General features: G+C 33.4%; 1 protein-coding gene across 1 annotated transcript in view; it reads left to right on the top strand.

Annotated features, from left to right (window-relative positions):
- The window catches only part of LOC100573904 (tyrosine-protein kinase Dnt), an 81258-nt gene that overhangs the window by 42155 nt on the left and 25089 nt on the right, over positions 1-14014 (top strand). Inside the window, exon 4 of the mRNA XM_003246298.4 lies at positions 10917-11184. Within this exon, the coding sequence (XP_003246346.2) occupies positions 10917-11184 (268 nt within the window). The remainder of the gene's footprint in view (positions 1-10916; positions 11185-14014) is intronic.

Raw genomic sequence — 14014 nt, 5'->3', positions numbered from 1 at the left:
AGATAGAATACAGTAGATAATTGTAATAGAATACGATCGAATGATCCACACAGCAATTACTAAAAACTTGAGCATCAAAGTATTACTAAAATGCTGGTATGACATTATCCTTATAACTTTTATCAAAACCAATAAAATATTATCTACACATTTCGGATAGTCCGGTAATTGCAGTATAATAGTCGTATAGAATATAGATAGTATTTATTTTATTTTATATGGACACGTGTCACGTACCTACCTAGTTAACGGATATGATCAAACTTTACGTGTTCTTTAGATAAAAATAACTTACATTTATGTTTATTAAAGCTTGTACATTTACGTGTGTAATAAATGTTGTATTTTAGTACATAAAGTGAACGACCACATTATGAAAAAAATTACACGATGTTAAATTAGGGTGACCATTTCATGAAAAAGTGACCATATTGTGAAATATTTTCAAATTTCACGAAGTGTAAAAAATCCGTTTCCATTTCATGAAATGGTCATCTTTTCATGAAAAGATCAATTTCATCAAGTGGCTACGACATATATATATTATATATATTAAAAACAAATGTGGACTTAAACCTTTTGATTTTTTCTCCTTTCATAAAAGGAGACATTTTTTTCTTCCATAATATATAGGTACAAAAAAGTAAAAACCTTCTTTCTCTAATTAGTTCTAATAATTATAAACTACCTGACAGTGCAGATTAAAAACAAACCGTAGGCACCTATATATTATAAGAAATCTAATGAAATGTACATGTATAACGGATAATATAAATTATGTATTAACTAAATGTGTCGCGTGGTGGACAGAAGGGTGGCGGCATCAATATTTATACGCATATTTCGTGCTGTCGTCGTAATAACTAATAACTACGCACAGCAGAATATAACAACAGGTACGTAATTACGCCACGAATTAATTGTTCCGCATCCGGTTCCGGTGCACCGTGGCCATTCCGGTGCGGGGTATAAAAAGTGTATTTTATTATTATTGCCATTTGCGGTGCAGGGGTCGCTCGAGGAGAAGACGGCGGCGACCAATTTAACGCGCCGCCAAATGGCCAGCAATCACGGGGTATCGCGTGACTCCTCTGCCGCCGCCGTTATATCGCGTATATATGTATTTATATAGGCGGTAACCGCTTCGGTATTAACCCGCGTCCTGGTAACCCGTAATCCCCGCGCCGCCACCGACACCGCACGTTTTGCGGCCAGGTAATTTAACGCCATTAGACCCTTCCTCGGACACCGCTACGCCCCGCTCCCGCCGACAACTCGACGCTGTATTTCTATTATATAGCCGAACGCATATACCTCTTGGCGTAGCACATTGCCACCGTCGTCATCGCCGTGTTGCCACGACTAATTTTACATCGGGAAAAACCTCCCCTCCTCCCCCTGACCATCCTTTCACCATACACGCGCACCCTTCTGATCCTTTAGCCCTTATATATTATACTCGCGCGTTTGCCTTCCCAACTACTATATATTATTATGTATATACGCGCGTCATTGTTGCGAGTATTCTCTATGGTTTTGGCCGACGAATTCAATAGCGCGTCATGTCTAAGGTATTTCCCAAATATATAATATATATATTGTATATACATAATACGGTTGTACACGATACACGACTACAGACGACGATGGTCCCGTGTGAGAGACGTGACCCAAAAAGAGCCAGGGGGAAGGGGGTGGATGATGGACAAAAGCAAGAGTAGAAAACCGTGTTGGCGGCTGATGTGGACAAGTTGTGAAAAGCGTGTTGCTTGTTCGCGTCGCCTACGCGCACAAACAATATCTGTTTGGCCGTCGCGGCCATCGCAACTTTTGATCCGCCGGCTATAATATACGTATTATAATATTATGCAATCTGAAATACCTACCTTCCGTTTATGGGTACTTTAGTATTCGATGTGAAATCAGCAACAAATATACGAAATCTAAGTTTTTCTTCTACTATACGTCTTCTTCTTCTACTTTTCTTCTTTGGCGTTTTAATTCTGTAGGAATTTCGGCGCCTTTGCCATTACTTTTCTCCATTCATCCCGGTATCGTTTTCTATCGTTCACAATCCACCGCTTTTTTGGTTTTCCTTTAGGTATTTCCCCCACCGGTTATCATTTGATTGCAGATCTCACGCTATGGTATTTTCCGCTTTAATGTAGCTTTTGTTATCAACAGTACTTGAGTGATTTCTTTTAGCTCTGCATCTTTCTTATCACTCTGTGTTTTTAATCATCTGTAACACACTGTGCCACATATCTTTCTAAATACCTTATCTTCGAAAGCAATGTTAATAACTTAATCTATATACTATCTATATTTACTATAACTTAATCTTGGTTTCTCTAGGAACAATCTTAATTTAAACTATTTGGACAATGTGTAAAGTATGCCCTCATTGTTAAAATATATAAGAAGCATAAAAAAATCTATAGTGTACCTACTTACATAAAATACCAAAAACATGATTAATAATATTAAATAGTGTGAACTCTAACAAAATATCCCTCTATATTGTGATTATTATTTTCGACAATATCGAACATGTCTGTACATATATCGATTAATAATAATATGGCTTTAATATAGAATTTATGTGAATGCTCGGCTAGAATGATGAACAATTAATAGTACCTAATTATTCGTAGACAGTATAATGATTAATGAGTATGGTTCAATTCAAAAACGGAATAAAATTACAACTAAAAAGTTTAAAATGTATTGGTGAACTTTGCAGCGAGAAATTTGTTTGATTTGAATAATAATAAAAACCACAAGTTTTAGAAAAAAATCAAATAACTGTAATAATAGATATGCATTTTGATTTTTATATCTAAACTATTGCAAAAAAACATCAAACCGTTATTATAAAGTGTGTATTTAAGGAAATAATTTTTTATTTAAATATTATTTTGTTTTATTAATGATTTTTAAAAATTGAAGTTTAAAGAATACAATACTTTAATCATATTCATACTGAAGAATTGCCATATTTGAAGAATGAACTTTATCAGTGCAGTTGCAGGTTGTATAAATGTGTAATGTAGATATTTTCATTATTGTCACAGATAATACTATCTCCCAAATACGCGTACACCACGCAATATAAACACGTATATGTTAATGTATTGTGTCTCATGCCACGTGTGACGGATTAAGGGGGAAATAAAATATGTACCTCAACGTGTCACCCACCCTTCCAGTTGAAAGTACATCACATTACCAGCTAAAACTGGGGTCGTTATTGTATTTTTAATACTTGAAATTTAAAATAAATCATAGTAGGTACATATTTTTATATTATTTCATTTATCAATAATGGTAGGGCTGTTCGATTATTTCGATTAATCGATTATTACGACGATTATTTTTTTTCTTCGATTATTTTACAGTTTTCATAAAATTCGATTAATCGCCAAATAAACTAAATTCGATTAATCAAGTAATCGAATTTCCGATTAATCAATTAATCGAATTTTTCGAATAAACAAGATGATTAATCGTTGTTTTGACGGTTCGAATGAACTTCTATTTTTAGCAGTTTGGGAATTTTGTACTCTATTCCATTTTGAGTGGGTCTGCGTTTACTTTACACCAACACACTAATCTTCATTAAAAAAAAATCGATTAATCGGTTAATCAGTCATTGAAAAAATTGGTGATCGATTAATTATTAGTCGTTATAAAATCGAATTTTGGTTTGATTATTAATTTTCGATTAATCGAAATAATCGATAAAATGTGAAATTAATAATCGAGTGGTAAAAAAATTAATCGAACAGCTCTAAATAATGGTATTGCTCGACATGCACCTGCATCTTTGATGTCATAGTTGTAAATCGACAATCACGTTAATATATATGTATAGGTAGGTAAAAACAGTTATTAATAATTAATATTAACTGTTGATAGAATAATAATTAATTCAAAATAAACTAGTTATAAAAATACAGTCTCCCAAAATTTGGAGCTATAATCAATTATCTATACCTACTCTATCGAAACAGTTAGAGAGCCTGCCAGAGCCTTGTTAATATATTATATTGAGGCTCTGAAGGATATAAGCATAGATTGCACTCCCACGCGTATGCGTTAGTCAAACGTACCACATTTACAAGCTCACTAATATTATATACGAATAGAATTAGGTGTTTTTACGCCATCATCATTATCTGCATATTTTTTATTTTTTTATTATTTAATAATCATCAAATGTACATTTATAGATTCAAGATACATATTATTATGATTCCCTGTGTGCGACATTGTGTGCGACGTTCAAATCAACAGATTTTCTACAATACGCATTTCTATATAATAATATACTAATCTCTTCCTCGATCAATTGCAACTAAAATAATATACATTTTTATAACATTAGATACAAAAATATAAATACAAGAGGTAGGTACTTCTGAACTTAAAAGTTTTTTTCCAATTTCAAAACCCCCTCCACATAAACCCATTTCGTGCAAGGCCCTAATTTGTATTTAATTGTCATTCAACTAAAATTCGACCCGTATACATAATACGATTTTATCGTGTCGTTTAATTATTTAATTAGTTCGCACGTACCTACAATGTTATCAACATTCATTATTTTTATTATTTCACAGCGTTTAATTGGTACTCATTTGTGCTGAAATATCAAATAATTGTTTGTTGTCAATAAATCGTAATAATATGTGGTTTGTACGGTGTATTGTATTATAATATATAATTTTATTACTCGTTTATATAGTTTATAGTTTTATACTATTCGTTTATACTAGTCATAGTAGGTTCCTGCCTACCACCATTATAAAAATATATAATAATACAAATAATATTCAATAACTAGTTAGAAAAATAAATAAAAGTGTTAATTAAACGCCATTCTTCAGTGGTTTTATTGTTTAGTACTGCAGCCTACAGGCTACAGGTACAATATTTAACAATCAACTGTAATTTTGTTGCCTTGCGATCCATGAATATAAAATGAAGCATCGGTTCATGAAAATGTAAATATTTATATTATTTTACTATAGGTGTTCTTACGTTGAAAAAAGAATCATTTTTACATTATTAATTAAAATTAATCAGCGTACAGGCGTACAAAACCAATTAGGTGCGAGCATCTGCGGAAAACTTAATTTTTCCAACGTTCAGGTTAATGAAAATGGTTTACGAGACCTCGGTCAAAGGACCCTTTCAAAGAGTTTCAACGAGTTACTTCTCGTATTTCAAAAACGATTAATTTCTCAGAAATTCCATTAAACCATGATTAAACAATGCGACGTGATTAAATATGCATGTCGACAAGGGTCCTGCGTAAATTCTGCACGGAATCAATATATACCTATATACATCATATATTAGCCGTATACATACATAGATATTATTATAGTGGAAACCTGACGCAAATCGAAATAACAATATCTGATTACAAATATTTTAGTAATCGAAATTATACAAGTGAAGGTAATACTAGCATTGAGTATATATTTTACAATATATATTCAATGGTAATAGGTATTAGGTAATGTAATGATTTTTTCTTTCCTTCTATAACTATACGAAACTACCTTTTGCTACTCTATAAGTTTAAAGTTATAGAAAAGGATATTGAAGTGGTAGATGTGACGACGATTGTGTGACAATATAATAATATTATATTATTAAATGTATTTTATAAATTATATTAGCTTAGTAGATACCTAGTTGTTTGTTTGTAGACGCGGCTGGTGTTTGAGTGATGTATTTATTTTTTAGACGAAAAGCAATATTTAACATCAGAGAACTAATAATTTGTCATTAAATAATATTCAATTAATGCACATAATAAAAGGATGATATCTGATTTGTGATATGATTATATGGTCTGCCCGCGGGAGACAGACTGCCTTTGATGTGGCCGGAACCCACTGCAGTGCGTAGGTATTTATGCATACTGTGGCTGTTAGAATGGGAATATTGCTAAGCACATTTTATAATGGTAATTGTAATTATAACGATAGCAGCTACTCGTATTATAAATTATTCTAATATTATATTATGGTAAAGAGTGGCTATCACATCGATATTAAACTTATGGATGCGGAAATGCATATAAATCTATAACCCAACACATTTTATACCATTACTATTATTAACTGCATACATCATTAATTCTCTTTTCTATCTTATTTAGATGTTAGTTTCTCTATCGGTCAGAAGCTTCTGTGCGAGAGCTAAGTATAATAGGTATATGTTTGATACCGATGAGCAATCATTAAAACGTAATATATTTTTAACTTTTGAGTAATAAAATATAATTATCATCGCACGTACACTTGCTGATCGCGATTCGGTGATTGGCATTGGTGCGATTCCACAGGAGCGTAGGGGGGGCATTTGAACCCACCACCCACTAGTTTTTACATCGTATACTATGCGTATATATATTATAATATAGTGGATCCTTGTAGCTTTAATAGTACATCATTAACTCCGGGGCTCCCTAAATTGGGACTGTTGGACCTGGAGTTCAGGACCCCGGATATTTTAGGGGCCCGTTGAAATGAATTTGTAATTTTTGAAATTTTGATAAGAATACTTATTTTATATTAAATAATATTTTATAGGGCACGCAAAAACATTTAGTACAAGGGCCCGACATTTGATGTACGGGGGCCTGAATTTAATTCATAAGGCTTATACTGCCTTAGACATGTTTGAAATTATAGATGATCCATAGTGATGGATATGGATGCCTGCAACTGGTAAATTTCTAAGTTTGTTCCCCATATAAAAAATAAATAATTTTATACACTGGTATACATGCACATATACTAATTGCACATACTATACAGTTCTACGTAGATACGTATTATCACATATTATATGAAATTTATAAAAATCTTGCGTACAATATAATTATGTTCCATTTTATTATTACAATATCATGTCTGCGATATTGGTTTTTGTGTGAACCGGGTACACATATTACTTTACGACTTACGGTAGATGGCATGGTTTCGTACCTATACCCCTTTATACCTCCCCCCCCCTGTAAACGTATACTGTACCTATGCTACATACTATAATATTTTATATCAACTCACAATAACAAGGATCGTAGACACTAAACACCTATTATGTACCGCGATGACAGACGACAGACGCGCTACATCTCATTGTTGTACCTACGGGTGTTAAATGCGGACAACGATAAGATGAGGTGTGAGCAGTCGTTTGTTGTATATATTATTATCATATTATGGGTGCGTATATTGTGTGGCCGGAAGGACGTTGAAGTCTGACGATAAAAATATTGTGGACGCTGTTATGTCCACACATCAGTGTATATTGTATAGTGTATATACTATAGTGGACACATATATTTATTATATTTAGTGTAGGGCGTGAGTCGAACAGAAAAGGGATAAGTATTTTTAACGCCGCAAACACAGAAAACGGAGAAAAAAGGAGCAAAAATGAAAAAAAAAATTGGTTAAAAAACAAATACACGTATAACGACTTTGGGCGAGTACGGGGGGCGCCGCTGGAGAGACACAAACATTCGGTTACGTTTCGTGACAGCCCCAAGCGACTCTGGGGTTTATTTACATACAAAGGTCGTCATATCTCTCTCTCTCTCTCTCTCTCTCACTCTTACTGTGTGTGTGTCTCTCCGAGTCTGTCTCGCGGGCTCTGTGTACACGAATGGTATAGTTGCGTCGGGTCGGTGCGGAGGGTCGAGAAAATGGGATTCAATGGTCTATTCGCGCGCACTTTACCGTTCATATATATACATATATATATACATAATACATGTATAGTACAGAGTTGGCGTGGTGGTGGCAGAGATGCAGTGAGGTTGTGTTAGGAGTGGGGGATTTGGCGCGCCGCGTGTGACACATGTGTCAGAAACAGGGTCGGAAATCTCGGCAAACTTATAGCCGCACGGGCCCGTTGCCCTCTCCACAACCCCCCTCTCTCGAAAAAGAGCTTTTGTAATCGCTTTATATAGGCTATGCAGGACGGGGAGGGAAAAGGTCTCGCGTACACACACACACACACATGGACAGACGGACGGTGTGGAAAAAAACATTTACAAATATTTATATATATATTCGTAGGTATTATATATTACTCGTGAGCGTGTGTATACATGTGTGCGTGAACAATGTTTAACCCTAAAATATACTATTGTTGCGCCATGCGAAGGTGCATTATGCGCGTGCACACACGTACATGTCTCTATCCTGTTGTTGTACCTATATGTATATACGGTAAGTTGTCTGCACCGCAGCAGTCGCACCGATGAACCGTCGCGCGCCCCACAAATGTTATATAGAATATTATTTATATTGTATATAGTTGACGACGACGACGTCGACGAATACCTAACGATATTATAATAACAATATAATAGTTCATCCTCCCCGGCCGTCGCTCCTATAACGCATACGACGGAATTATATTATATAGATGCGCCACCGCCGCGCCGCCAGTTCACATGACACAATAATATTATATTGTAATAGGTATGTAAGAATAATATGTAGCAATAGATGCGATCAGTTTATATTATATAAATATAATAATATAATACACACAGGTACGGGTGACTGACGTGGGATTTACGCGATCCCTATTCTCTTCCCCGACCCTCCCTACACAGTACCGTGGTTCCCGGGAATAATTCGTCCCCACGAAACACGTAAAGGTAGTCGTTCGCAACAGCCCGGAACACTGCACCGCCGCCGACGACTATACACATATAATATAATGATATGATATAATACACAACAATGATAATTGGACACGAGCCTAAGTCCCGTGTCAAACTTACACCACCACCACCACCACCTCCACCGACGCCGCACGGCTCCCTCAGCCAATATTATTCACGTCGGATTACTTTCGTTTTCATTTTTCGTATCCCCCAGACGTCCCGAGGTGGTGGCGGGGCTGCTGTTGTTGCTGTTGCTCTGGTTCTCCGGAAAAAAAGAGTCTATATCATTATATTATCCTCCCTCGTATAAACGGGACGATAATGGTTTCTCGAGGGTCTTGTAACGAACGGAATCGCTGCAGTCCCTCATTATTATCGCCGTTGAATTACCTTTCGGAATGTATACATAATGTATAATAAACGACGAAACGACCGTGGTGGTCAACGGTGAGCTTCGATTTTTAAAACTTTCCACCTTTCCACCGCTGATGTACTGCTGATTTACTCTAAGCAAATTAAATGTTTCGCATAAACGGTTTTTCGTTAATATAAATTTAAATTAATTTTATTGCATTTATTTCAATGTGAAAGTTACTAAAAGAATTTATCGACAAATAAAACGTATGCTACGAATTTGATCAACCGTCGAATAATTTTTCATATCAAGTTTTATTTATTGTTTAAATTCAATGATTTAAGTATATAATTTGGTTCGATTTCTTTAAGTATATAATATATATGATATGCATTATGTATGATGATATTATGTATTTAATTAATTTTTAACATTTTGTATCAAACACGGGTGTTAGGTCTGATATAAAAACCTTGATGAACGACAGTCAATATATACACATTATATTATATTAATAATGAAAGGAACGTTTATTGATACATAATAATTGGAATTCATTTGAGTGGAATCTTTAAAACACTTATTCTGAGATAAAGAGAGAAACAATGAATTTATACAACAAAGAGTTCACAAATATTCTATCTCAAAAGCTTTAGGTTTCTTTCGTTTATCATATTACTTTATGATATTATTATAATGGTGATTGTAGATATTTTTCATTCCAATAAGAAATAAGGATACTCTAAGGGCCGGTTGCACAAAACTATATTGGTTCAATAAATAGTTATTGGTCCAATAAGTTGAGTTATTGAATCGATAAAAATTAAAATACGTTGCACAAAGTTATTGAACCAATAAGTTATCGACCATTAGTCACTATTGATCCATAAATTTATAGGCCCGATTTTGGTCCAATAAGTTTTATTGGTTCAATAAAATAAAATTAATGAAACCTTATCAACACATCTTCTGTTATCAACATCTTTAAATTATCACAGAACAATATTATCAAAATATTAATGAACCATAACCTTAAATAATTGAACCACTCTGAACCATTATGGCATGTGGCTCAAAATATAATAATATAAGAAATGATTTGTGCAACGATTTTTAATATTTATCTATCAATAAAATATTTTATCAAACCGATAAAACCTATAGAACCAATAAGTTATAGGATCAATAAATTTTTTTTTGTGCAACCGGCCCTTAACTTTTAATAAGTACGTTTATTCAGACGTTTATAATAAAGAAATGTAGACACTACATTTTTATAGAATAATTACATTAATTTGCACAAAAGTGATACTGATGTAGGTACCTTATATGTTCTTATGATATGTACAATGTACATTGTATATTTTGTAAATTATATTTCAGTCTTCTGCTTACATAGCAATATTTTATGAAGCTGTATTGATTAAATGTAGTAGGTATAATTTTTTTAACATTCGACACTTACGTATTATCCCGAAAAGTATGAACATTTTTGAAAATATTTTTGTACTTACATAATTTGAAGTCATAAAAATAAATACTTATATAATAGGAATAATGTATATAAAAAATGTTTTACTTAATGTTTTTAGATTGACGGCAATACGGCATAATATGCTATATATTATTACAAATTAGTTTTAAACCAGTAGTTAATTAGATAGTTTTTTGGTTTGTCGAAATTCTTTTCCAATTTCCAAAAACAAAAACAGTGTTCCGTTAAGTCGTTTTTGCAATTTATTTATTCAGTATACATATACATAATACGTCATAATATTATATAATATTATTATATTGTGTGACATAATAATATTATTAAACAATACCAATAATTATTATTTTATTTTCGTTTTGCAGTTACCGTACACGTGGAACGTGGAGTCCAACAATGGCATAGCGATGAAGAAACCGGAACTGGACATCCCGGAATCAGGCTGGGTACCGTCTCACGTCCAGGTGTTCCGGCTCAAGATGCCGTGCACGGGCGTAGTGAGCTCCGAGGTGCACGTTTTGCTCACTATCAACATAACCGCGGTTAATCGCAAACATGGCGACGTGTCGCTAGTATTCCACCGAAACAAGATATGTCTGAAGACCACCGATATGCTATTGGACGCGCTCATCGGTAATGACAACATTATATTAATCGTGTTATCGTTGTTGGCCTTTATCCCAAGCAGTAAAGATGACATTATTAGCACGATTTAAAATAGTATCTTAAATTGTGATTATTATTTATTTATTATTAGTGAAGTGGTGTACAACCATATATTAATATTATTTTTATACTTGCGCTCAACCTCATCATATTCATATCCGTAACCATTCCGTATTCCGCGTGATATTCCCTTTATATTACCAGTTCCTTATCCACTTTCCCTCTGACCAACCTTCGCGCCTTCGACTTTTACAAATCAAACTGCAATGCCTGTTATAATATGGGTACATCCTCACGGACAACTGAATCTAAACACTTGAAGTTCTCTCAACCCGATTTATGAGTCGACTCTCCAAGCTTGTATAATTATTATTATCATGATTATTGTTGGTGTAACCGTTCATAACTGATGATTATATACTGCGCTGCATCGCTGGCATTTGAGACTCGAGTGGATTTGTCCGGCCAGTGCTGATGTACAAACTCGTTTATGCGGTTCTTCCCGCCCCCTTTACAACATTGTCTAACGCCTCGAACCATCCCGGGGCACCGTTACACTTTCGGCCCGTTTTGCATTTCAAATTACTCGCATTGTGGTGTATTTGAACTACACATTGCCTTTGAAGTGGAGTTCCTGCCGGCGGTTACGTTAGTTCGATCGAACCGCCACCGTCAAAGGTTATATGTACGGTAGTGGCGTCAGTTGTTGGTGATGAGAGGTGGAACGGAACTCGGATACACATAATATAGGTGTGTATATAATATATATAATATATATACAAAATAATAATAATAATAATAATAATACGAGCATGGAGGTGCAGATTAGACTGTTCAATAATAATTAATCTGATGTAGAGTGCCGGGAGGCAGTGCACGCCGACTACGATTTAATTAATTAAAACTACTACGCAAAATAAAGTTCGAATATACGGTGTATTATGTCTCTTCGTTTTGAAAACGCATAAAATTGTTTTGTGCGCCAAACAGACGTTTTAATTTTCATTGTTTACGGTTTGTCGGCGCGGCGTGTATTAACTATTAGTTATCCCATAGGTTCAATAGCGCGTAACAATCGATACAAAATTTATACCACATATCGTAACGTAGTATTATGAATACTTGTATAGAATAATATACTAAGTATATTATGTTAAAATATAATAATATTATATAAAGTCATTTTTTTATCAATAAACATTCATTATTTTGGAAATTTTTTGTAGGTACCCTCCAAAATAATGTTTTTACATAGTTTAAAGTAGGACATTTTAAATATTGTATAACACATTCACTGCATTTTTGAAAAAAAATATCTGATTTTTTTAATGATAAGCGAGAACTGAAAATTAAACTAAACTTTAACTTATATCGAATACTTTTAAAGCTCGAAGTTTGCATAAAAGTAAAGGCTGTCGTTTAAAATATTAAAAATAAAAAATAGTTTTATAAAATTGTAAAAATAAATTAGATCTTTTTTCCAAAATGTTAGTTTTGTTTGTCCTTCAAACTGTGTTAACAAGCTTTTTGAAATAAACACAAAATTCAAATGAAATAATAATAGCTTGTGTTTCTATTATAATAATTACCTTATGGCTTATACATTATTATTAAACGCCGCCAAAATGCCGCAGTGATGTAAAATCTAATAACAATGATATGATGATTATTATTACTATGATGATGGCCTGCTACATATTGCACAAACAGTCATGATTTTATTGCTGTATGACAATGTAGTATAGTTTATATTATGACGATGATTATCATGATGATGATCTGATAATAATTATTGATACAAGTTATTTTAAATAATGCGTTCATGTTAAAATTAGATAATATTTAACATGACACGGTTCAGTTTTTGTTAAACAATATACCATGATGGTATTAATATAAATAATTCAATACAATTTAATTAAAACATTGTCATTGCACTAACTTCAATAATATCTTTCTTTTTTTAACATTAATTGTTTATTATACAACATGTATTATATTTACAATAAATATAAGGGAAGGGCGTAATTGGGTGACTTGTCGAAGAGGCCACTTGATGAAACTTCCGGCAGTGGGAATTTGAATATTTATTCAACTTATAAGTCATCATACGATAGTCTGCGATAGTGGCGATGTGAAATAGTAGATGGGATAGATGATAATTAGGTGACTAAAAGATTTCAGTTGAAAGTTTAAGGATCTTTCTTCTAGATAACATTTTTGGGTAAGGAAATAGTAAGGTGTAAGGATAGATCTATGTTTGAATAGATAGTTAAAATTCCAACCTCTGTCAAACGTTTTTGCCATCATAGTTGTTAGATGCAATCAAGGTAAATAATTTTTAGATAATTTGTTTTGGTGGGTAGTTCTTTGCCAGATGGCAAGAGATTTTGTTTTTCGAGCTGCTTCTGGTATGAGCGTTGTGTACATGCGAGAGAAATCACTGATGTGTCTATGTCCTCAATGGGTTATAAACTGACCTTAAAATTAACTTGATCTTCTATAGAGTTTATATCAATATTACTTGATTTTATCATTCTATCCTGGATTAGGTTAGGTTTGGTTGGTTTGTGTAGAGGAGTGTAAATAAAACTGAAGAGTTTTTTGAGAGTGATTCATTATGGTTGGCTATAAGACAGTAAAGACTATTATTGTTGATGCATTTATACTTTTTCTATCCTTTGTAGTTTGCTAAGTGAGTTACTTAACAGATAACATATTTTTCTGGGAGGTCTATAGATTTTATGCAAGATGAATAATGAGCATAGATGATTTTTCTTGCTCAATAATTATACTG

Source organism: Acyrthosiphon pisum, chromosome A2 (genome assembly GCF_005508785.2).
Source record: "Acyrthosiphon pisum isolate AL4f chromosome A2, pea_aphid_22Mar2018_4r6ur, whole genome shotgun sequence".
NCBI lineage: Eukaryota > Metazoa > Arthropoda > Insecta > Hemiptera > Aphididae > Acyrthosiphon > Acyrthosiphon pisum.
The sequence above is the reverse complement of the archived record's forward strand: the minus strand, read 5'-3'. Positions and strand labels throughout refer to the sequence as shown.